This window comes from Spinacia oleracea, chromosome 6 (genome assembly GCF_020520425.1).
Source record: "Spinacia oleracea cultivar Varoflay chromosome 6, BTI_SOV_V1, whole genome shotgun sequence".
Classification (NCBI taxonomy): Eukaryota; Viridiplantae; Streptophyta; class Magnoliopsida; order Caryophyllales; family Amaranthaceae; genus Spinacia; species Spinacia oleracea.
The window spans coordinates 134,213,673-134,239,686 of record NC_079492.1 but is presented as its reverse complement, the minus strand read 5'-3'; the positions used below and the strand labels follow the sequence as shown (position 1 = coordinate 134,239,686).

At 34.9% G+C, this 26,014-nt stretch overlaps 5 protein-coding genes and 2 long non-coding RNA genes across 7 annotated transcripts; 3 read left to right on the top strand and 4 right to left on the bottom strand.

The window, feature by feature from the left end:
* Positions 1-1,959: 1,959 nt before the first annotated feature.
* LOC130463928 (uncharacterized) lies at positions 1,960-4,783 on the bottom strand. The gene is made up of 2 exons (XR_008924147.1): positions 2,912-4,783; positions 1,960-2,342 (listed from the first exon to the last, which is right to left on the bottom strand). It is a non-coding gene; the product is annotated as an uncharacterized lncRNA (long non-coding RNA).
* Positions 4,784-5,626: 843 nt separating this feature from the next.
* On the top strand, positions 5,627-7,288 carry LOC110776947 (solute carrier family 40 member 2, chloroplastic-like). Its single transcript, XM_021981517.2, has 5 exons — positions 5,627-5,761; positions 5,848-5,937; positions 6,028-6,204; positions 6,297-6,371; positions 7,118-7,288. The coding sequence occupies exons 2-5, from the start codon at positions 5,887-5,889 to the stop codon at positions 7,286-7,288; spliced, it is 474 nt and encodes a 157-aa protein (XP_021837209.1). The 5' UTR covers positions 5,627-5,761; positions 5,848-5,886.
* LOC130463927 (uncharacterized) lies at positions 6,463-7,303 on the bottom strand. Its single transcript, XR_008924146.1, has 2 exons — positions 7,164-7,303; positions 6,463-6,948 (listed from the first exon to the last, which is right to left on the bottom strand). It is a non-coding gene; the product is annotated as an uncharacterized lncRNA (long non-coding RNA).
* A 1,594-nt stretch (positions 7,304-8,897) lies between these two features.
* Positions 8,898-10,461, top strand: LOC130463926 (uncharacterized). Its single transcript, XM_056833218.1, has one exon. It carries the CDS (start codon positions 9,325-9,327, stop codon positions 10,303-10,305), a length of 981 nt encoding a protein of 326 aa, XP_056689196.1. The 5' UTR covers positions 8,898-9,324; the 3' UTR covers positions 10,306-10,461.
* Positions 10,462-12,323: 1,862 nt separating this feature from the next.
* Positions 12,324-13,344, bottom strand: LOC130464383 (E3 ubiquitin ligase BIG BROTHER-related-like). The gene has a single exon (XM_056833915.1). The coding sequence runs from the start codon at positions 13,094-13,096 to the stop codon at positions 12,566-12,568; it is 531 nt and encodes a 176-aa protein (XP_056689893.1). The 5' UTR covers positions 13,097-13,344; the 3' UTR covers positions 12,324-12,565.
* Positions 13,345-13,516: 172 nt separating this feature from the next.
* LOC130464159 (uncharacterized) lies at positions 13,517-15,420 on the top strand. Its single transcript, XM_056833609.1, has 3 exons — positions 13,517-13,785; positions 14,336-14,826; positions 14,955-15,420. Exons 2-3 carry the CDS (start codon positions 14,365-14,367, stop codon positions 15,159-15,161), a joined length of 669 nt encoding a protein of 222 aa, XP_056689587.1. The 5' UTR covers positions 13,517-13,785; positions 14,336-14,364; the 3' UTR covers positions 15,162-15,420.
* Positions 15,421-21,427: 6,007 nt separating this feature from the next.
* On the bottom strand, positions 21,428-23,905 carry LOC130463625 (uncharacterized). The gene is made up of 4 exons (XM_056832811.1): positions 22,846-23,905; positions 22,118-22,724; positions 21,765-22,065; positions 21,428-21,655 (listed from the first exon to the last, which is right to left on the bottom strand). Exons 1-4 carry the CDS (start codon positions 23,903-23,905, stop codon positions 21,428-21,430), a joined length of 2,196 nt encoding a protein of 731 aa, XP_056688789.1.
* Between the last annotated feature and the right edge of the window lie 2,109 nt (positions 23,906-26,014).

The following is a 26,014-nucleotide window of genomic DNA, read 5'->3' as shown; positions in this document are numbered from 1 at the left end:
TAATTTTTGCTTAAAGAAAATTAAAGATATTAGTGATCAAAGTTGGGCATTGGCATGCGTGAAAGTGACAAAAGTTAATTAACATCCTTAAATCTTGGCTCTTTATTTTATAGACCAATCTAGTTCATTCATATGTTTGACTGATTTGCATATAAAATTGTAAAATGATTTGAAAAAATTATTTTAAAAACTATTTGTCACTCTTTCCTATTGGATTTTTTTCAGTTGGTGCTATACACGTACTTTACCTCCAAACTAAATAAAATTTCGTTAAATTGTATGAACAATGTATAAATACATATTCTGAAAAATCTTTTATTTTTAACAATAACCATATGAGAATAAATGAGGATTATGCATTTATGCCATAGAAGTTATGCAAAAAAAATCTCATTTAAAGAAGGAAATTCGCCAAGAAAGACTGCTTCCGAAAAAACTTCATAGCATTGAATTTCAATGGGCTCCTTCCAAGGAAGGAATAGGTTAGTAATGGACATGCAAAGCCACAAAGAGCAAAGCCAATTATGTTAGAAGTACTTTTCTTTGTATTTTTTTTTTTTTTTTGAGGAGAATAGGTAGTTAAATGTGTTCCAAGGATTATGTTTAGTACTTCATATTTAATTTTAAAGTTTTTTGGCAATTAAAATAATTTTAATAACCTTTTTATTTGAAATATGGTTAAGGGTAAGTTAAACATGAGTTTAACTACCTGAAAATTGAAGTTATTTCCAAAAAGGTTAAAGAAAAAAAAACTTAGATCCCAAATGATAAAAAAAAAAGATCCTAAACATTCTCTTAATTATGTTAAAAATGAATGATGTTTGGAGTTTAATTTTGATTTTTATTTGTATTAACTATGTAAGTAGCAATAAACTATACTATTATTAATAACTCCAAGGCAGAACCCGTGACCTCTCATTTGTTAGTCATGTATATATAATTTAACCACTATGACACAACTCATTTTGTTGTTTCTCATACGTTCAAAATTATATTGAGTCAATATAATCAAATGATCTGAATTATATTTCTTAATAGTCTCACATCACTAATTAGTCAAACTTTTATGAGCTACTAATCCTTACTACGTATATGATTAAATTTATTAAATACTCAAAGCAAGATATATTGTAATGTAACAAATTAAATTAGACTCAAAATGAGTTATATAATAATCTAATTGATCCATTTTTCTAGCTACTATCCGGGCAGTGGCGGTGCCAGTATGGGTTCAGTGGATTCAACTGAACCCATACTGCAAAATAGTGAAAAAAAATTGTTGTTTGTTCAGCTAAATATAATACAAAATATTTTTTCGCTCAAAGAAGTTAAAGGTAGTTGTCGTTGGCTCAATGGTACAAGGAGATCTTGAAACCCACTTTGACTTGCAGTGTGGGTTCGACATTCTCTGTTAGAGTTTTTATTTCTTTTAGGAAATTTTGGTATTTACTACTTTAAAAATACGGTTTTTTCATGAAATGCCCCTGAGGTTTGCAATAATGCACCAAATACTCCTGCGCGTTTCAAAATTTATAGAATACCCCTATTTTTTCAAAACTGTTCACCAAATACCCCTATTATGACTTTCCGTTAGTCCTCCGTTAAGTCATGTTTAAAATTCATAAAATACACCTACATATAAAGTTTTTGCATAGTATACACCTATTTATAAAGTTGTTTGCACCAAATACCCAAACTGCTTTTAAACTGCAGAATTTGAATCTAACGGCTATTTTGCATTTCTAATTTTCCTAGCAAAGTAACAATGAAGTAGAGCAGTTTGTAACAAATTTCCATTAATAAACAGAAGAAGTTTGCAATGCAAACCAACTTTAATTAACCATTAGACACTCAGTTTCAAATTCAAGTACTTAGAAGAGATAGAACAAGTATTAATTGTAAGTTAAATAAGACATAATATACAAATGGCTACTGCCGCAGTAACTGGTAGTACATAAATTAATTGTAAGTTAAATTAGGCTTTATTTTTCTTATACAACATGAGCAAACTCTTAATACAGAATACGGTATAAGTAGATATATGTAAGCCCTCGTTGCATCTATATCTAAAACTCGCTTTTTCCCACTCGCCCACCAAAAGTGTTTAACAAGAAATACAAATTACATAAGCTTCCTTCAGTGCCTTATGATATGTATCTATTGCCAAAGAGGACTCAGAGTTCTCTTACAACTGATCCTTCTTTCTTGACCCGCCTTCTCCATACCACCTTCCTATAAGAAGTAAGTAAGTTGCTCATTTCTTGACCCTCCTTCTCCATAGAGCTCCTTCCACTGCTTTAGTTCGTTCAGTACTGCACCCTCATAAGCAAAACTATCAGAAACTGCAGTACAGGAAGTGCAAAGTTGTAAGATTTAACATTTTATATAGTGTTTGAAATAAATTTTCAAGTTCATATTCTTGGATTTTACAATTCATTACTTGATTCTTTGCTTGCCTCAGATCCTCCATGTTTAGAGGCCTCAAAATAACCAATTAAACCTCTGAATAAACAAACATTAATACGAACTCCTGATAACTCACAAGTAAATTACTAATTAGGCTTAATCCACAATCCACAATATCAATATTAAGGGATCTGTAGACAACAAATTCATTTCTGGAATCTATCATTAAAAGGAAGGAAAAATAGACAAAATCAAATTATCATGTTAAATTGAATTAAATTTCCACAAAAATTCATCTCAAAGTAACACAACCCAAAAATCTCATTCTCAAAAACTAAACTTCAAATTTCCAATAATCCCACCAATCTCAATAAATATACAAAATAATAAAAGCAATTTGCATCTCAAGTACCCCTAAATTTTTTATTCCCTGCAAATTTGCAACCACAATTACAAACGCGAAACCAAGAGAAAGAGAAAAAAGAGAGATTAGCAGAGAATTGACCATCTGGATCGAATTGAAAATGAAGGGAGATGTTCTTGGAGGTTTCAACCCACCAAACAGGACCCACTTCTTCAACCTTCTGCAACTTCTCGGGTTCCTTCCTCTTCTTGGAGTTTGCGGAATTGGCCAGCCTTCAACCTTCGTCGCCGACAATGGTGGATTCGTCGGACTTCCCACCACTTGCACCACCAAATCACTGGAAGAAGATCAATGGCTGTTGATGAATTGGGGGTGAGATCGAACCCTCATGGAGCCTTGTGTTTCTGAGTAATTTGAGGTGAATCTGCCATTGATGAATTGGGGGTGAGATCGAAATCGCTTCAAATATCCCCTTTTTGTCCCGAATTCACCCAAAGAACACCCAGATTTTGTAGCGTTTGAGTAGAATTCAAGGAAGAAGAACAGGGGAGATGAGAGAGAAAGCGAAGAAGATTGAGATTCTTTTTTTTTTTTTGATTTTCTTTAGGGTTTTTCATCCTTAATAGCCCCAAATATGAATTAAGGGTAGAATGGTAAAACACAGCTAACGGCAGGCTAACGTCCGTTAAGTACAGGTGCATTTAATGAACAGTACGGAAAAATAGGGGTATTCTATGAATTTTGAAACGCGCAGGGGTATTTGGTGCATTATTGCAAACCTCAGGGGCATTTCATGAAAAAACCGTTAAAAATATACCACTTTGTGTTTAATACCTTGTAAAAATTTTATTTTAATTTACTACCTTAAAGTATAATTTTGTTTGGAATCACTACCACTTTACAATTTCTCATTTTTAAATTAAGATATATGTTTCGTTTCTTAATCGTTTAAAGTGATTCAAAGTTTATCATTTTTCCTTTTTCTATAGGGATTTGATTAAGAACGACATTTAAAAACAATTCGTTTGATAATTAACATATATTTTAAATTTTACAAATACTATTTAATTCGTTTACCTTTTACAAAATTTTAAAAGCAAGATCTCTATGGAATCCTTACACATAAATGAGAAGAGTGGGTTTTGAATCACTTAAAATGATTAAGAATTAAACGAAAGAGCACTACTACAAAATAGGGAATAGAAAACGCTGAATAAAGAACGGTTAAGTTTGTTAAGCGTCGTCTAGGTATATAGAGAACGTATTTCTCTTATAACTGTTATATGAGAAAAAGAATAGAGGACGGCTACCTTACCTAACCGTCCTACATTCTTTACCATAATAAAAAAAAATTAAATTTAAAATATACAGCTGTGTTCTAGATACCCGCTTAGTATTCTTTTACAAATTGATTTTACAAAAAAAAAAACAAAAAACTTTAATTTAAAAATTAGCTGACGTTTATTTTTTTTCCAAAATCAATATCTCACTTAACAAAATCAAACAATCATTTTTCATAGAAAAACATTACCAAAACAAGATTTTATTAGGCGGAATATCCCAGGATCCCCCAAGATCGAAAACCCTGGTGAGTTTTTTTACTTCTTCTTCTCAAACTAAATCTGATTGTATTTTTATGCTTTGGGGGTTTCTTGCTTTTGATTCTTGCGCCTGGGATTTCTTTAGTTTTTGTTTGAATTGAATTGGTGTCCATTGCCCTAGGGTATTCTTTCTTCACTTGGGTTGTGGGAAAGATCCTATTTTTAGGTCTCAATAATGCCGAAAAAATCACCTTGCTTCATATAAGGTTTCAAATTCAACTTTTTGCTCTCAATTTTAATTCGTGATTTTGTAGTGAGATTTTTAATTTACTTTGTTGGAGTAACTTTTAATTAGTGTTTCTGGAAAATTTTCGATATAATTCTGATTTATATTACTGAATTACATTGAGCATTTAACAAAGTTTTTATAATACCTGAATTGCATCGGGTGTGTTGGGAGCTTGGCTTGCTTCTGCTGGGCTAAGTGCAGGTTGTAGCTTTGCATTTGTTTGCTGGTTTCAGGCTGAGTTCAATTCTGGTTGTATCTAGATAGGGTGCTATGTTCTGTTTTTGGTGTTTGCAGTGGCTGTTTTCTTTTGTTCTTACAGGTGTTATCTGTTGGGGTCTACTCCTTTCTGTATGTTGCAGCTTCTTTTCTTTGTTGGCTGGCAGTTCTAGTGTTTCTGCTGCTCTGTTATGTCCTGATGTACTGTTGTTTTAACTGTTGTGGAGAGTACTTTCTAGCTGCAGATCTGCTTAATGCAGGTGCTTGTTCGTGTTGAGCCACTTACTGCAGTTTGGGTGTTGTTGTGTTTGTTCGGGTGCGGGCCGTGCACCCTTTCCTGTTGTCTTGTTTCTTTGTTTGACTTTTGATTGTTTCTACCTTTTGGTAAATGTGTTAATGGATTGAAATGTTCGACCTTTTGTAAGTCTATAAGTTCTGCTCAACCTGCTAAGGTTGAAAGTTATCATTAACATATATGGCCTTTAACGTGCTTTCATAAAACAATTTTCATTGCCTGAAGAAACCTGGATTGTATACTCTGAATATAATCCAGTTATTTAATGTAGATTTGATAAATACTCTGTAGTTCTCTTGTATGGAGCCACCTTAATCTTGGGACTTCTACGTTGTTATGTTCCCCTCGTGGCTGAGACAAGGAAAATGAGATGGGGTTTTGGGTAAGAAAATGAATGGATGTTAAAGAAACTCGTATGTGGCTGTCTTAAAATAGGCTTAAATTTTGCAGAATGGTCACTGAATATGAACATAACCTGGTTCTTGTTTTTGTGGTCTCTAACTTTTGTTATATGCCTATTTCAGCATTATATGCTAGTTGTTTAGTGGGGAACTTTGTGGAACAACTATGGAATTTTGCTTGGCCAGCTGCTATTGCAATGATCCATCCAAGCCTTCTTCCTGTTGCAGTCATGAGCTGTTTTTACTAAGGTGGCTTTGTCCCCTAAAATTAGTCGAGCATGCAACGTTGTGATAAAATGTAGTTCTAACTCCTAATTTATTAAAATTTTGGACAGCTTGCAGTTATTCTTGGAGGGCCATTAGTTGGAAAACTTATGGATCATTACCCTAGAGTACATGCATTTAATTTTCTAAGCTTTATCCAGGTAATCCTCTTATAATCTTATTTCATTCAATAATCAATATGCTATTTTGTATCACTTTCTCGTATTTCTAAGATTCACTTCATATGGTAGGCAATTTCCCAGCTGATGTCTGTGGCAATGATTATTCATGCTCATCAAGTTCGGTATGTTGTTGTGTCATCTGTTCTACTTCGTCCGTGGTTTATTATTCTTGTTTTTGCGAGTGCAATTGAGCGATTGTGTGGGTTAGCTTTGGGCGTAGCCATGGAGCGTGACTGGCTTGTACTGGTAATGTTGTTTTATGTTCCATCCTGGATTCTCTTGCTTTCATTTTCCCCCTAGGAATTTAGTGTCTAATGTAGGCATCATGTCATGCGCAGCTAGCTGGGACCAATCGACCTATTGCACTTGCTCAGGCTAATGCTGCTATCAATCGAATTGATCTTCTGTGTGAGGTAATAAATTGTGCTTCTTGTGTACTTAGCTTTGCTTTTTTGTGGTGTTCACCCAACCATGTTGTTTAAGCAGCTGAGTTGCCAGCCTGAATTGAATAACTGTATGACTTCACATCTACATTAGCTTGTCTGTCATTTCTTACAGGTTTGTCACCGTCTCTTACATTCCCGAAAACATTTAGTTACACTATACTTATAAAAAAAACCCTGCTAGTAAGTGACATTATATCTACAATAAGCACCCAGGGGAAAGCAGAGTGCTAGTATTTCCTCGATCTCAAGCTAAAGACCAAGGCTAGGAAACTGCTTCCACTCTAGTGTGCAGAAACTGCTAGTAAGTGACATTATATCTACAATCAATGAATGTGGAAACTAAATAGTCAGCTAGATTACTTAAGGTTCCCCATACAAAGGCCTTCTTGACTCGTGAGAATCCAACTACGGAGTACTTCACCACCTTCATTTTCAGTTATTCCCTTATTGGTACTTACCAGAATTCCAAACGGCTAGCCTGTCTGTCTGCACGCACCTCCCTGCAAGTCTGTTGCTGTTGTTTTGTCTGGACTTGTGCCTTCTCCTGTAAACCATTTGGACAGGTGGACCATTAGTACGATCCATTACAATCCCACTGCACAATTATGACATTAGGATCTATGTTATTCTTCCTCTAATTTTTATTTGGTATATATACCCATTATTTAGTGTTAAATTTATTACTCTTAATTACATTTTAACTTGTCTTGTAGTATTTTAACAAAGCTCTTAAGCTAGCTCAAGGAGATGGTCGGTTACCTCAGTTCACTCCTGTAGACGAACTGTCCTGTTACCTCAGTTTACTCCTGCAGACGAACTGCCTTGTTGCTGCAGAAGCTCCGGTTGCTGCTGCTGCAGAGTCACCTGTTGTTGCCGCTACATAGGCTCTTTGATTTTTATTTTATTTTTTTTAATTTTTTATTATTGACATCGAAATGTTATTTTTTTTGTTGTACCTTGTATGGATCATTTTGTCAATAAATGATAGTACTTTGTTATTGTATGAACAATAGTATTTTGTTATTGAAGGAAATTATTTTTGGAAAGATTGTGTGGATATCATTTTTATTTTATCTATTTAGATTTGGTTTACGGAGCTAGGATCGTAATATCCTATTTTAGGGATGTGTGAACTGCTATTGTTGAATAATATTTTTTTAAAAAGGGGTAGAATATAGAACGGTTGTGTAAGGAAATTGCTTTCTATTTTAATATTAAACAGGAAGTATATAGTACGCCTATGTACAGAAGGTGTTCTGTATCTCAATATTTAACAGGAAGAATAGAGGACGGTTATGTACGGAAGACGCGCTTTATTATAGAGTATAGGAGACGATTATGTACGTTAACCGTTCTATATTCCTTCTTCATTTCCTGATTTTAGGAAGGGAATAGAGGACGCTTATCTCTTATCACTGTACTTTATGACTAGGTATATAAAACGCTTCTTTTACCCGTTTTATAAGCTTTATAGCGCGCTGAGTTGGAGAACGCCTCTAAGGCGTCCTATAAACTGTATTTCAACAGTACTCTATGCCCTTTTTTGTAGTAGTGGAGAGATATCTCAATTTTACAATTAGAAAACTATAAAGTAGTATTGTAGTAGTGATTCCAAACAAAAACATACTTTAAGGTAGTAAATTAAAATAAAAAAAATTATAAGTTACTAATTACATAAGTGGTAATAAATGTCTCTAATTTACTCCCAAAAAAAAAATTACATTATTGGTGTATTTTTAAGGTAGTAAATACCAAAAAAATCCTTTCTTTTACTTTTTTTTCTTTGGTTGGGGAAATCACCCAACATCACCTTTTATTTTTGTTCTAACATTAGTTTATCATAATTTTTTTAATACTCATTCCTCAATAAAGTCTATTAAAATATAAAAATTTGCTAAATGTTATTGTATCATCTTCTCCTTCCATTTTTTTGCGTTAAAAGGAAAAAAAATCAAGTACTCCGCAACATTAGTTTATTATATACTTTGTATATTTTTTTATACTCATTCCTATATAAAATTACTTTAAAAATATGAAAATTAACTAAATGCTACTATAGTATCTTTTTCTTTTCATTTTTTTGCGTTCTAATTGGGTATTATACTATGAACTACGTTGCTGAAATTTCAATGTATCTTATGTACGATATCAAAAATACTGTCTAATATTTTGTATATAAACAAAATTGAGTTTGAATTTCGAACCCGTAGTACAAATTTCCTGACACCGCCACTATACCCGAGACATCGTCCCGGACACTAAAGTGTAAGAATATTAAAACACACAAAAATTAACCATTGTTCACTCTTGATGAGCTATTACAAAAAAAAATCGGTGAATTCCCTAAAAAAAAAAAGAGTTCGGTGAATGCTTGATTTCGGGAAGTGATAAATCCAAGGAAAATTTTACTTCTTCCAAGGAAATCCACATTTTTTTAAAGGTGATTTCCTTGGAAGAAGTGAAATTCTTCCTTGGATTTATCATTTCCCATGATTTCCAAGAAAGAACAAACTAATAGCCGTTAGGACGCGGAAAATCGTGTAGTGATACAGTTGTAACTCTAATAACATCCTCAGTTGTACTCCGTAATTGGTTTAGGAAACTCTACTTACATCTTGAGTTGATTTAGGAAAGTTTACATAAAATTGGAAACTTGGCCACCAATCAACTTCTTTTCATTCGATACAATCTTGAATTATTTCCTAACTCTACTTCTCTTCGGAAATTAATTATTTCCTAACTCTGCTTCTCTTCGGAAATTCAACAATTTTCAGGATCATTCCACTCCTATATATATATTCATTCATACATTCCATTCTTCACATCAACAAATTAACCCTAACCATCAATTTCATCTCTACATTCCATATTCTTTTCCTCAACCAAAGTCTCTGTGCTTGAATTGAATCCCGAAACCCCAATGAAAATACGCGCTGCATACCATCAAGCTGTGATGATGAACAGCAATGTCGATCCCACTCATTCCGTGCCTTTTTCTATTTCTACTACTCATCTTCATCTTCATCCCGAAAACCCTAACAAGCCTTCTACTGATTCCTTAAACAATACCATGAACCCTGTTCCTGTCTCTATGATTAAAAAACGCTCTAATGCCTTGGCTTTTGATCTAATTGATCTTCAAGATAAACCAAACCCTAAGAAGCATTGTTTCCGAGTTAAAGGCCCTAATTTGACCTTAAAATTATTACTTTCCGAACCACACCCACACCGGCCTTCTGATGATGATCATGACCAAAACAAGATCATCAATCCTGTTCCGGTCTCCATGATCAACAACCATGGTGTTCGCGTAGTCCCACAGAATCAGCCCATCAGACGTTCCAGGCCCAAGAAAACAGCCTCTTGTCTTAACCAACAAAATCGCCCATCAGATAATCAAGTGTTGAAATTATTGCGTCAACACATCGACGCCAATAATTTGGAGTTTAAAGATGTAACTGATGCCAAATTAATCTTGGAGAAGAATCTAACAGACAGTGATCTTAAAGATGATCAAGGGCGATTGGCTATCCCTAAATTACAGACTACAGAGTTTCTAACTCCTGATGAGGAAACCTTACTTGCGACTAAAATTGATGTCAACAAAAACAACAAGATCGATGTCAAGGTAATCATGGAGTCTAGTGTGTACAACATGTGTCTGAGTCGATGGAATTACGGTAACAACAATTCCAATTGGAAGTATGTTTTGAAGAATGAGTGGAAGAAACTGAAGATGGATAAGGATCTCAAGGCAGGGGATATCATTCGAATTGTGTCTTTTCGATCGGAAAAGCGTCTGAATTTTGCAATAGTACGTCCTAAACGTGCAATCAAGTTGCAGGATGGTAGTTGTTTTAAATTGTTTGGGACTATTATGGAGACTAGCCCATGGTGGTAGTTAATTGTTTGTTACCCTAGCTTACAAATTAAGTTAGTCGATTGTTGATGCACATCCATTAAATTTCGTAATTAATTAGTTTACTCATTAGGGTTTTGCTTGTTGTGAAACTTTACGGTTTAAAATTAATGAGTATGGCACTTTTTCTTAATCCTATACGGAGTATTAGTATTATTTTGTATATATTGGTTAGAATTTCCTTTAATAGTTTGTATTAGATTTTGTTATCTTGTGAAGGTATACTAGTAATTGAATTACTCCCCTGTTTGGGATCTCGTAATAGCGTAGATTATGTTCTGCATCAGTAGATTAAAAACTAAGAACAAGGTCCCTAAATTACTTTCAATTGAAAGGCTGTAAATTAAACATGAATCAAAAGTTTGAAATTTGCTGCTAGCTAGCTTCTTTGTATTCTTTTAAATTTTGGGGTAAAACAGAAACTGTCTGCAGACATATATACAAGAACTCTAATTATAAATAAGGCAATCAACAACTCAACTCCTATACTAATAGTCAAGAGTACTGCAAATATGTATATCGAGTTATGGCATTAACAATCATATCTGTTACTCAAAGATTTATATGATTTAGTTTTATATTTCGTAAAACAGTTTATTATTTATGCATCAGTAACATATCTAAGTCAAAAGGTCCCCCATACACTTATGTTGCCAAAAAAAGAAACCAATATGTCAGACCAGAATTAGCAACATCATCAACAAATGCAAAAGCATTCACAGCAAGTCAAATTAGTGAATTAAGCTCATAAATATTAGTGTCAATTTGTTTCGAGGCAGAATAATGATGAAAACACATTGTGACTCACTATCGTAGTTTGCTACTAGAGAAAAAATTAACAATCAAAATTGGTGCACTATTTTTCAATAGCATATATATAATTGGATCATTCTACAATCTGTAGATTGAAGGACTAGACATAAGCATGCACAATGAGTCAAATTAAGAAGACTTACATAATAACCAGAACTGCTGCAAAAAGGTTGAAAGACTTACTCAAGCGCCAAGATCAAGCACTGGAATGCTACGATGGACGCTAAGAGCTGAGCTTTATCCGACTTAGCCAAGTCACCAACACACTTAGCTCATCCCACCCATCACCATTACCATTAGTCCATTACTCTCCCCGTTATCGTCTCCTACATTCATTGGTCTCTTAAATACAGACCCAAAGTTTCCAAACTGCTGGAAACCTTCCCCATTTTTGACAATATCAACACACATCAAATCACCCAATTGTTTCATCCTCTCTGCAAAATTCAGCAACCTATCCAATTAAGTCACCACATATAGGGTTATAGGGAGGTCTTGGGCATCGTCTAGTGCGGTGTGGACCTCTAAAACCTGATTCCTGGAAAGGGGTTTCATGATAGGTAGGTCTTGAATATCAGCAGAACCATACCTTTTTATCTTAAAAGTCAGAGACAATCTTAATTTGGAGACGACCCAGAAAATGGCGGCTGCTGGTCGGAGGGCACGGAAGAACAGACACAAATCCAGGGAGAAGGCAATACGAAGCTCGTTTTGGCTGGGAATTCGATAGTCAGGGAATAAGGTATCCTACCTGATGATTTGTAAGGATGCACATCAGGTGTTTGATAAAATGTGCAGCTGAAAGAAGAAAACAGAACCTTCCCCACCAAGAGGTTTTGAATTAATTTTGGGTTAAGATGAGAGAAGTAGAGATCGTGAAATGGAGAGCAAAGGCATCTAGTGATAGAAATTCTGTCTTTAACCAGGGATTTAAGGTTTGATATTCGTCCCTGCTGAGAGATCATGTCTTGTCGATAAATTGTCATTGTTGAGTTGTTCTGTTGTAATACTTGTTTTTCCGGGGCGATTTGTTCAAGATTGAATGACACTCCTACTGATGTGGAGTATGTACCTCTGACCTCTGAAGTTCACAAAAGTCTGTCATAGAAGTCTCTAATATAAATATATAATGTTACTTCTTGACATGAATATGAGCTACCCTAAGTACAAGAGAGACTAATACCATATTATATAACATCCAAAATTTAAAACCATATTATTTCAATATTGGAAAATTATACTGTTGATAACTCTTAGATGAACCAAGAGAGAGAATAATACAATCACTAATATGAGACTAGTTACCTAGGCTCTTCAAGCGCAAATCCGTAATAATACAATTTGTAAACCTAATTAGCTATAAAAATAACCAAAACAAATAAATTGTAACTGAAATAGGTAGCGCGCTTCAATGAATGAGTTCCTGAATTCAGCTACGTAACTCATAACGGCAAAGTGGGCAAAAGTGGTTGATCTTAAACCATTTACCAATACAATTCTCGTGAAAACCATGGTTACAAGGCAACAAGCACATGAGTTGTTGTTGTTGTTGTTGTTGTTGTTGTTCCTTAAAATCATCAAGGCAAATAGAACAAAGTTCCTCTGCATTATTAGTACGAGTAGCAGCCAAGTAATCCTGAACGCTAACCCTCTTCACATCAGTTGTCATAACCGTGTTGTCTGCTGGTACCATCATGCCCTCTGATATCTGGATCTCTTCATGGCTGCTGCTGATATATTGATCTAGGTTTTGAGTCATCCTTTCTAATGATTGAAATTGTTCAACGAGACTGAAGTCTTCTGATTCGACTTGTATATCATCGAAAATCACTGTAGATTCTACACCACTCGTGAATGCAATAGCGAATGCTGCGAAATCATGACCCAGATGACTAACACCTGAAAGACTGGGACCTGATCGGAGGTTAAGATTACTTAGATCTTGGCTTACTGATGACATTATTATTAACTATTTTGATGCTAATTTTGATTTTTGACGGGATTCTTATGCTAATTTGATTGTAACTGGTTTCGGCTTGTTTGGAAATAAAATTCGACTTCTTTAGAATTATATTTATATTTATAGAGTTGTTAGATTTAGGAAACTCGATCTAATTACAAATTGAGTTTGATTTAGGAAACTTTACATAAAATTGAAAACTTGGTGACCAATCAAGTGAAATTAGTAGCCGTTGGGAGTTGAGACGCGGAAAAAGGTGTAAGGATTACAGTTGTACTACATTAGTTAAGGTAACTAACTAGCTAGCTAGCCCTAATTATATTATATCTTCACTTGATTTATTTAAGGAAACTTTACATAAAATTAACTTCATTGATTGGATACAATCTTAGTGGAAGTGTTTTACAAATTCTACTTAATTCTCTTCGGAAATATATATAATTCAACAATTTTCAGGAGAAATCAACAAATAAGTCAGCCCTAACCAACTTCATTAAATTGATCTCTACCTTCATCATCTCCTTCAATTCATCTCTACATTAATCATCTCCTTCATCATATCTCTGCATCTTTTTCCTCGATCCTCCTCCTCCTCCCGCATATACTAAACCCTTAAAACCCTTACAACAAAACCAGATACTCAGCGCCCGCCTCTACCAACCACCTTTCCTTCAATTCTCCATCGATCGGTAAGTATTTTGTCTCGATTTTTCTGTTTATTTTATTTGTGTTTTTATTGATTCAAATATGTAATTGTTTAACGCTTTTTTCTTAGGTTTGTTTTGGTGCATTATACTTTTTTGATGTGTTTCAATTTTTCTGGTTTCAAATTGTCAAATATATTTTGTTTTGGTGTTTTTTTTTGTGAGAAATTCTACTTGAAGTTCGTATATTCCTTTTAGTTCCTTATGCAATATCTTCACTTTTCTGTTTTGTATGGATTATTTTAGAAATTATTCTGTTTGAATTTTTTGTTGGTTTTGTTTTGGTGTTGTTTTTAGGTCTAATTAGTCGTACGGTAGTATATTTGATGACTTCATAATTTTACATGAAAATCATAATACAAAGATTTAAAGTTTGGGAATGTTCTAGGTTTCATGGTTGTTTTAATTTGAATAATTGAGACCTCTGTTTTTAAGTGTAGCAACTCTAATTGGTTCAGTTATTTTGTTTAGAAATTGAATTTGTATTTGGATAGATTTCTAATAATATATATATTTATGTCTGGTGATCTTGCAGATTGTACGTGTTGCAAGTGGAGGACGAAGATGGCTGAAGTAGCAACAACTTATGCTAAATGTGATGTGACAAGACAGAAATCGAGGTCGTTAAAACTTGTTATAAGGAAGCCTGCAATCAAATCCACACAAATACCTCAAGTGAAGGATCCATCAGTAGTTGATGGCTACAATAAGCGTGTAGGAACTAAAGTAAATTATGGCTTCCAAAAATCAAACCAAAAAACGCCTGTCTCTATTACTGGATTGAAGCGTAGACCTGAGGAAGTATTAGAAGAAGAAGAAGAAGAAGGTGGTCCTAAACCGAAGAGGTCGAAGATGGACAGTGGTGCAATACTACATTGGAAGCCTGTTGAAATGAATTTGGAAAGGGATCATCACAAAGATATTGCAATTGAACTCTCCCCATCAAAAATGTTACGTGTGGCACAATTGAAGAGTAGGTTTGCAGAAACCATACTCAAAGCCCAACGTTACACTTCGTTGCAACAGGTAATTAATTGTCTAATCTTAATCTCGATCTAATCACTTCCAAATTTCGATCTATTTAGGTATTCGATCTTTTAGTCTCAATTTTAATTCAAGTTTACTTACATAACTTAATTTCTGAATATGTTCAGGGTGATAAAACAATTGGGCAAGAAGATAAAGAGTCAGCTGCAATATTAAATGAAGAATCTGAAATTAAAAGGAAAAGACAAGAAGCGAGGGAGGAAGCCAGGATGGCTATTAGAAAGGTGGAACAGTCGGTCAATTTTGAAGACAACTTTCAAGTTATGAAAGATTTTGAAGCTCTAATTGGAGCGCCTAGTCGATCTTGGCGATGAATATTAAAGATTTCCTTCATTTTCCATTAGTTCTAATAATCTCTACTTTCCAAAATGTTGTTAAAGATTTCCCTGTGAAAGAATGTGAATAAGTATGTTAACAGTCAAGAGTAGTGCAAATATGCAATGTGTATTAGAGTTATCGACATATATCCCTTAAGTTCTGCATGTAATTAGTTTACTCATTAGGGTTTTACTTGTTGTCAAACTTTACTGTTTATAATTAATGAGTATGGTACCTTTTCTCTTAATCATTAATATACGGAGAATTAGTATTATTTTGTATACATTGGTTACAATTTCCTTTAATACTTTGTATTAGTTCAATCTTCAATGACCAATGCTAATTCCTTTTCAACCATAAACATCATTTCAGATGTCATGGGTTGAAAAACAGAATGAGACCATGAAAGGCTACGTCAACCCAAACATGCAAATACAGATGGATGGTAGAAGGATAACTCCAAGGTGCTTAGAGAGAATGATTTGTGGTTTATAGGTTTCTCCCTTTAAGCTCTATACTCTCAATTCATTGCAGTTGAACTACTCAAAAATCAAAATCCGTCAAGGACTCACAATGGAAGGACAGGATAACAAAGAAAACACATTGTTACTCACTATGGTAGTTTGCTACTTGAGAAGAAACTAACAATCAAAAGTGCTACTTGACTTTGTTACCAATAGCATAATTGCATCACTCTACAGTCTGTAAATTGAAGTAAATGAGTCAAATTAAGAAGACTTACATAACAACCAGAACTCAAGCGCCAGTATCAAGAACTGGAATCCTACAATGGAAGCTGAGAGCTTATCGGCCTGCCTCAACCCAGGAACGAACAACTGGTAAACCACGGTCAAAAAACCACCTTGAGACCCAACACCATAGAAAGCACAATCAGGCTTAGTTATATCATATTGCAAGCACTTCACTAAGCATTTCATCAGCAAACACACTCATCCCACCGTCACCGTTACTCTCCTCGTTATCGTCTCCGACATTCATTAGTCTCTTATGATGCAGGCTGATAGCTCTGCAGAGATATGTTAGTGTATATACTGACTGATAGAATAGAAATGGTGAAAGACAGGAGAAGTGAGAGAGATATCAGATTGAGAAAGAAACTAGAAGAGAGGAAGGAAGGATTTTATTCATAAAAGTGATGATTGATTACAATGCTCAATCTGTTATTTATAGCCTCTGATTAACAAACTTCTAGAGGAATAACAACTAACAGAAAGTAGTTAGTTATGACTACTTTTCCTGCCAAAGGCTAACAGCTCAATTCTTCCTATATCATACATTCCCCCATCAACAGACTTGCCCACAAGTCTCAATTCAACCGGAAACTTGGGTACTTCTTTTCAAATACTTCAGCATTCTCCCATGTGGCCTCAAATTCAGCATAACCTTCCCACTGAACCAAATATTGCACTACTGCCTTATTTTGCTGTTTGACTGTTCTTCTCTCTAAAATAGAAGCAGGTTGCAGAACTTCAGTGACATCTTTCCCATAGAACCAAGGTGGAATCTGGGATGCCATGGGTAATGTGCCATAAAACTTCTTGAGTTGAGACACATGAAAAACATCATGGACTAACGAATCTGCTGGTAATTTCAGTTTGTAAGCCACCTTTCCAATCTTATCAACTACGTACTTGAAATGGCCCAAAATTTTTCCATGCCAGCTTCTGATTCACCCTCTTTTGAACTGATTGTTGTCGATAAGGTTGCAGTTTCAACCATACCCATTCTCCAATTTCAAAAGATCTTTCAGATCGTTTCTTATCAGCCTGAACTTTCATCCTTGATTGAGCTTTTTCCAACTGAAATTTCAATTCAGCAATCATTGCTTCCCTTTTTATATGCTTCTATCAACCACTTCAACATCAGATTCTCTTGGAAGATAAGGCAAGTGCAATGGCGGTGGCTGATTATAGACAACTTCATATGGCGTCATATTAATGGATGTGTGGAAGTGAGTGTTATACCACCACTCCGCTAAAGGAAGCCACAAACACCAATTGTAATACCTCGTATTTTTCTATTATTATAAATATATTTTATTATATTTATAAAGCATTTCGTTGTATTTTTACAAAGTAATTTCATTTAATGAGAATTAAATGCTTTTTATTTTTAATTAATTTAAATATTAATTATTTCGAAAACCGTATTTTATTAAATAAATTCAAGGAATTTATTTTGTCGGGAATTGTTGGGTCGTATTTCAAAAACGAATTTAATAAACTTAAAGCCTGGTCGTTTTGTTTTAATTAAACCCAACAAAGCTTGCAAGGGATTTAATGAATTGAGCCCGGTAATAAGCCCAACTCAAACTACCATAGCCTAGCCCACATGGGAGAGAAAAACTATAAATAGACCCTCTCATTAAACCCTCACAAACTTCACACTCCCTCTCCTCTCCCTCTTTCTTGCGGCACACCCCACACCTCTCCTCTCTCTCTTTTTCATCCGGCTTTCTTGCAGCCCAAGGCACGAGTGTGCCGTGTGTGTGGTGCCCAGCCCTCGCGTCGTGCCGTGCGTGCCCAGCCTCGCAGCCGCAGCGTAGCACACCAAGTGCTTGCATGCTCGCGCCCTTGCTGCCCCTCTCCTCGTGCCTCGCCCCACAGCGTAGCCCCATAGCTGCTGCTGTGCGCGTGTGCCGTGTCCCGCAGCCCGCAGCCTGCAGCCCTGCGTCCCGTCGTGCGCTGAGCCTCGTGCTCGTGTGTGCGTTGTGCCTTGCTCGCCTGCCCTGTCCCTCGCGCGCGCGCGCACCTTGCTGGTGCGTTGCGTGCGCTGCTGTGTTGTTGTTGTTGATTGCGATCGTGTGTGTTGATCGGCACACACACACGATTTAATTAATCGTTGTGTGTGTGTGTGTCGATCAATGATTTAATAAAAATATGTTTTCAAAAATATTAATTTTCAGTTTTAAATTGTTTTAATTATTGTGATTAAATTTAATTATTGGATTGTTTAGACTAATTAAAACGGTTATGAACACCGTATTGGGTAAGTATTGTGTTTTAATTAAAGAGAATGGTTTTGATGATTTAAATTATGATTTTCAGATTTAATATGTTTATAAAGTGTTGATTTTTGAAGTCAAAACATGTTTTCAGATTAAACTATTGCTAGGGTTTTGGTTTCAAATTGATTAAGCAATTGATTTACATAATTTAATGTCAATTTAAATTATGGGAATCAATCAAAATTTTCAGATTGGTTATAAGCTTTAAAAAGTTGGTTTTTAAGAGTTTTAAAACGAAAAAGTCAATGTTTTTATACTAGGACTTGAGTTGACTATTTGAGACTATCAAATTACCAATTAATGAATGAATTTTTAATTAAACTAAGGGTTTTAGTTTCTTAAATAGTTGCTGAAAATTTAGTAAACATGGATAATAATTTAGTTCTCTTATTTGTTTTATAGGAGTTGATTTCTAGTGAGTCGTGATTCGCACAGTGGCCCCCGTATTTAGGTATTCCAGGTACGTACAAGACTAGGGTGACCACCCATCCCTTGAGGACTTTGTGAAGTGTATTGAATGCGAATCATGTGAACTTATATGCTATGAATTCATGTTTGATGATTGGGAATGAATATGTTATTATGAATTCATGTTTAATGTTGAGAACGAGCATGTTGTTATTATTGTTGAATCTATGTGAACGAGCATGTTATGAATTGAATTATGCTTTATAGATTCTGTTGAACTATCATGTTATGGACTTTTATAATCGTTGAATTATGTCAAGCATGTTGTTCAAGTTGGTTTGCATGTATGAGTAGTGCGCATGCAAGTTATTATTATTATTATGCTATAGTACAGGATGTCTAGCATAATTATTGAGCCAGTCGAATATTGCCAGTGAGCAATATATATTCTACCAAGGGATAGAATATGTTAGAGAGTCTATGTGAATTGAATTAAGGACAATTCGTGCTAAGGGCACACCCCGGTTGTTAACAGGCAATGTCGGGTTATCTCAAACTGTGTTTTTGAGAAGGAACAATGGGAGTAATTTCACTTGAGTCTTGTTTGATCACAAGTCCTAAAGAAGTAAAATATTAAAGAGTCATTGTTGAATTGTTGAATTGTTTAATTGTTCAATTGTTTGTATGTTGTGTCTTGAGTCGTCTTGAACATAACATATTAATTAACGTAAAGTGTAACCCAAAGAGCTTCAAAACTCTTGGAACGTATATACCTTGAGTATGAACAATGGGGGGAGTCTTGCCGGAAAACTTGTACTCCTAGAATGATACAAGACGTTGTTTCATTCTCTTTTATGCCGTTGTGCATTGGAATTCCTGTCGGTATGGCCCGACTGTCGGTAGCCCGACTTATTTTGGTGTATGGTTGGCTCCCATCACCCTTTCTTTCCTTTTGAGGATACTTTACTTTACCCGTTCGAAGCTACTTTTTATTAAACTGTGAGTTAAGAGTCGTGTCTCGTGTCGAGTCTTGTCTCCATGTTTACTTGTTTATTATATGGCTTTTGCATATGGATTATTTAATTGTCGAGTGAAGCATGTTAGGATAGAATGTTATTCTAGCTTGTTCGTACTCAGCTTTTGCTGACTTCGTGCTTCATGTCTTCTGGTCATGGCCTTTGCCTTAATGACCCTATGATGATCCATCAATTGCATTTGCGTTGTTGGGGAGTAGATTTTTAAATAAGCAGGTTTGTAGAGATAACTTGCGGGGGAAGTTATCATGGGATTCGAGTTGAGAGTTTATTCTTCCGTATTTTATAAACTCTATTTACTCTTTATTTTTATTTAGTCATGACTATCGTTTCGACTACTACTGCTATTTTCAGTTAATGGATTTTCAAACGGTTTGTTTAGTTTGGGCCTCAACGGTTCCAACTTGTTTTAATTACCATTAACTATTTATTTAATATGTTTTGAAAGTTAGTTAATTCCGCTGCGTAATTCTGGTAAATAGCCTTAGCCGTTATCACGGTGGCGGTAATATCTTGGTAATTCCTGTGTTTTAAGTCGGAAAATGTTTTATAAAAAGCAAGGAATTATTAGGCTGTTACACCAATCTTTTGGACTGTCACCACACATACACCTCAAATAGGTTTCTAAACACCTATTTACTACTTCCGTCTGACCATCTGTTTCCGGATGATAAGATGATGACATTAAGAATTCAGTACCATGTAAACTGAACAGTCCCTTCCAAAACGTGCTCAAAAACACTGCATCCCTATCACTCACTATACTCCTAGGCCACCCATGTAACTTGAAAATGTTATCCAAATAAGCTTGAGCCACTTGTATAGCAGTATAAGGGTGGAATAAAGGGACAAAATGAGCATATTTACTCAATCTATCAACGACAACAAATATTACATCTTTTCCATTTGATGTTGGCAAACCAGAGATGAAATTCATTGATACATCACACCACACTTCTTCTGGAATTGGTAGCGGTTGTAGCAGCCCCGGTTTTGTTGCATTGTCATATTTGGCTGCCTGACAAACCTGGCAGTTTCTGATGAACTGAGTCACCCTCCTTTTCATACCCTTCCAATACAAGACTTGCTTAATCCTCTTCAGATTCAAGTCCCTACCTGAGTGGCCACTTTCAGGTGAGGTATGGTGCCATTGCACCAATTTGCTTCTCAATTCTTCATCTGGCCCTACAACAAGTTTATTCTTCTTCCTCAACAAGCTATGTTCCAGTGTAAAGCTATGGAAGCTTTGATGGTCTTGTAAATCTTCAATAACGGCCACCAAACTTGGGTCCAAATGATAACTTGATTTTATCATCAGTTCTAAATTAGAGGAGACCATTGAAATTGCCATGCATAATATCTCTGATCCTTGAACTCTTGACAAGGCATCGGCTGCAACATTCTCTTGCCCACTTCTATACTGAATGTCGTAGTCAAATCCCATCAGTTTGGACAACCAAAACTGTTGAAAGGGGGTTGAAATCTTCTGTTGTAACAACCATTTAAGGCTCTTCTGATCAGTCTTTATCAAAAAATGACTCCCAGCTAGATATTGCTTCCACTTTTGGACTGCGAAAACAATTGCTAGCAACTCCTTCTCATAAACTGACAACCTTTGCCACTTAGGACCCAATGTTCTGCTTATAAAGGCTATAGGGTGCCCATTTTGCATCAAAACTGCTCTGATCCCCATGTTTGAAGCATCTGTTTCTATTACAAATGGGTTAGAAAAATCTAGGATAGCAAGAACTGGAGAAGTTACCAAGGCATTCTTCAATTGATCAAAAGCCTTTTATGCATTTTCATTCCAACCATAAGCTCCTTTCTTCAAAAGCTCATTTAATGGTTTGCAGATCACTGCATAGTTCCTTACAAACTTCCTATAATAGCCAGTAAGACCTAGGAAGCTCCGCAATTCCTTAACTGAAGTAGGAATTGGCCACTTGGACACTGCTTCAATCTTTCTTGGATCAGTTTCAACTCCAGTTGCTGAGATAAAATGTCCTAGATACTCCACTTTCTTTATAGCAAAGGAACACTTACTTTCTTTAGCCAACATGATTTTCTTTCATCAATTCAAAAACTTCTCTTAAATGCACCCAATGTTCTTCTTTATTCTTGTTGTATACCAGAATATCATCAAAGAAAACAAACACACACCTCCTCAACAGTGGCTTAAAAACCTTATTCATCCAATTCTGGAAACTAGCCGGGGCATTTGTGAGGCCAAAAGGCATCACCAAGAACTCAAAGTGTCCCGTGTGTGTTTTAAATGCCGTCTTATACACATCATCAGGGTGAATTCTAAGTTGATGGTAACCAGCCCTAAGATCCAACTTACTGAAAACAGCAGCACTAGCTAATTCATCAATCAATTCCTCTACAACTGGTATAGGGAATTTGTCCTTCACGGTCCTCTTATTCAGCTCTCTATAGTCAACACACAACCTCCACGTCCCGTCTTAATTTCTTTCCCACTAACACCACTGGAGAAGAAAATGGACTTGAACTATTCTGCACAATGCCCCTGTCAACCATTTCTTGGACTAGTTGTTCAATGATATCCCTTTGTTTAAGAGGATATCTGTTCGGTCTTATGTTGACAGGCATAGTGTTAGGTTCCAAGGGAATTTTATGATCAAACACACCCCTGTGAGGTGGTAAATCAATTGGATCATCAAAGACCATGCTGAATTCTTCTTTCAACTTCACTAGTTTCGGTTCATCAACTTCATCCAACTCTCCATCCTGCATTTCCATACCCAGACAACCAATATCTACCATTTGTAACAGACATAATTGAGCAACCCCATCCCACAACTTCTCACTTGGCTCTCCTTCTACTACTTTCAGTTTCTTAGGTGATACACCCTTCAAAGCAAACAATTCACCGTCCACTTCAAACTGCATGATTAACTGTTTGAAATCCCAACTGATTTGCCCAAGTGTACTCAACCACTGAACACCTAATACCATGTCACATCCCCCCAAAGATATCATCATTACAGCTGCACTAAACTCTTTTTTATGCATCTTCCAGGCAAAATTCTTGCATCTATGCTCACAAGCTATGTGGTTCCCATCTGCAACTGTCACAGCTTGAGATTTAATACTCTCAATTTCACATCTCAGTTTCCTTGCAATTGACAAATCCAAGAAGTTATGTGTACTTCCCGAATCGATCAGAATATGCAATGGTTTGTAGCCTACCATTCCAATGACTCTCATAGTATGGAAGCCCTGAAATGCATGGTTCAGATTCAGCAAGAAGCAAGTCTGTCTCACTCCCCAGATCATCCTCCTCTTCTTCACAGCCAACCACTTCAGAACAAGGAATTTCCACAGTAAAAAGTTGTGGTTCTCTGAACCTACACTTATGATTCCTATCGTATTTCTCATCACAGTAATAACACAGCCCTTTTGCAATTTTCTGTGCTCTAACATCAGCTGGAATGTGTTTAAAAGGTCTGTTCTGCTTGTTTTTGGTAATTTGTGTGGGCTTAATCAAGGGAGTAGGTAAAAGAGGTGGTTTATTTGAGTTTGAAAGCAGTGAGGCAGAATTTGAGGATTTATAGGTTGTGTTTAGTGGCACCAAAGATGGTTTAGCAAAGGATTTGTAAGAACAAGCTGCAATCTGCTCTTCTTGAATTCTAGCAAACTTTACAGCCTCAGCTATGGTAGTAGGATTAAAAGATCTGACAAATGGTTTAATTACAGGTTTCAAACCACCAATGAAACTATCCAACACATAATCATCAGGTAACATTCTTCCATTTTGTAACAAAACAGATCTCAGATTCTCAAATTCATCAATATAATCTTCCAAACTTTCACCCTGTTCCAACTTATTAAAGTGTTCTATAGCATGCATTCCTTTATCATCTTTAAATCTTGCACACAAATCAATAATGAAATCATCCCACTCCACATTTTTCCTTACATCAAGATAACTGGAAACCCAGTTTTCAGCCTTCTCGGTCATATACAACGATGCCAAATTAACTCTACATTCACTAGCAATGTTACAAAGAGCAAAGTATCTACTGCACTTCTTCACCCAATTTCTAGGATTTGTCCCATCAAATGTAGGAAACTGCAGTTTAGGGATCATACCTTGAGGCCTTGTGGGATTGCCCCCGTTAGAAGATATTCTTGGAGATTCGAAGTTCCCGTTTCCATCCTTAATCTCCTTGATCATCTGCATTATCAAGTGCATATTGTTTGCTTGTTCTTCCAACTTTTCCTCCAAAGCCCTCACTTGTTCTTCCATGTCTGAGAATTTCTTTGTGATTGCTTTAGAAGTAGGTGTCAGTATTCTATTATAATGAATACCCAAATGTGATTTTCAAGCTTCTGTTTCTTGCAACAATGGCAGACTGATTCTTCAAGATTTTAGTTCAAAACTGATTGGAAAAAATATCAAAAACCCAATGATTCTTGGCTCGGCATTTTATCAAACATGTTGTATGCAATCCAAGAATTCTCAAAAAAAAAAGATGGCGGAAGAATGGGGTTATTCTAATAAAATTACTAGATTATTACTAATAAAAAAAGATGGCGGAAGAATGGGGTTATTACTAGATTTTAGCCCGTGCGATGCACGAATTCTATTAAATTGTTAAATTAAAATAAAACTCCTCTATATAACAACTGCTATATTTATATATTAGATTAGATTATTTTTTATTTTGGATTGAATTTCATTTTAGATTTATTTTTTAATTATTAGAGTGTTTGATTTTGGATGAAATTGTATATGCGTAATATTAATAATTAATTAATAAAAATATCTACGTGGTGCCTAATTATTTATCTAGATGGCACTCGACATTTTAAATTCAAAAATAATTTCAAAATATTATTTTTCATTGGCCGAAATTAAGCATTAGATTTCCTACGTGTCGCTCTAATATTGGATAAGTGTTTGATTTTAAAAATTGAATTTTATTTTAGAATAGTGTTTGATTTTGGATGAATTTTATTTTAGATCAGTGTTTGATTTTGGATGAATTTTATTTTAGGTTTAATTGTTAGAGTTCTAGATAGAGTTGTATATATTAGTAATTAATTAATTAAAATATCTACGTGGCACCTAATTAATTATCTACGTGGCACTTGATTTTTTTAATTCAAAAATAAATTAGAAATCTTATTTTTCATTGGCCGAAACCAATAATAATCCTAGGCGGCGCTGTAATATTTAAGAAAATATGCCTCCTTTATATATATAATATATATACATATATTATACTTTTTTGATAATATAAATATACATTTGAATTGTTTAAGTCATTTTCTACGGAATATACATAAAATGATTAAAAAAAAAAAAAAAAAAAAGAGTCAATCAATTGTCTGATTTTGAAATTTAGGAGGCCCGAATCGAAATGTAAAATGTACACCCTTTTAAAATATTAATTGATCTTACAAATAAATAATTATATTTTTTTCTTTAAAGAAATTATAATGCCAACTTTTCAATAGATCGAATCTTTTTGCGTAAGATTCGAACATGCGAATTCCTGTTTCAACACTAAAGCATTATCCAATTAAGCTATGACCTTTTACGTGTTATCTTTGTAAAATATATTAATATAATACCAAAAAATTATCTTGTGATAATATTAAAACATAATTTATTTAAACATATAATAAAATTGTTATTCACATAATAATTCGGGGCATCGCCCGAGCCTAAAACTAGTTTTAATATCAAAACAAGTTAGCTAATTTAATAGTATATATATATTCCCCTTTAAAAATATTCATTTTATTGTACACCGTAAACATTTTTATGTAAAATTGTTTCTTCAAAAATGAATTAATATGATTGACTATTTTTTGGAATCCGTAAATAATTTTATGTAATTGTTTCTTGTAAAATTTTCAATTCACAAATGCATTTATTGCAAAATTTTCCCACAGGATCCGGTTTAAGGATAGCTCTAACTACCGCCAATTCGATCCGGTATGGGGTCCGAGACCACCGAAATCGGACTCGGCTACCGACATTGAGTCGACGCCGGTCCACCCGAAGCCAACATCGATCACGATTACGATCTTCTCGATCATGTTTCTATTACATCAGGTTCACGCTTGAAAATAATTGTAGTTTCTTCTTTCTTACATATACAAAAAATGCGATGTATTAATTACTGGATAAATTATTTTTTACCACCTAAAAAAATTGAAAATTATTTTTTACCACCTAAAAAACTAAAACTTGTATTTTACCACTTAAAATTAATAATTAAAATTTGTTTCTTACCATCTGAAAACGGAAAAATAGGTAAAACTGTTGTGTGAGACCCCGTAATTCAATTTTGTACACCATGTGATATTTTATTTAAGTCCTTCTCTCTTTTGTCAATTTTGTGGA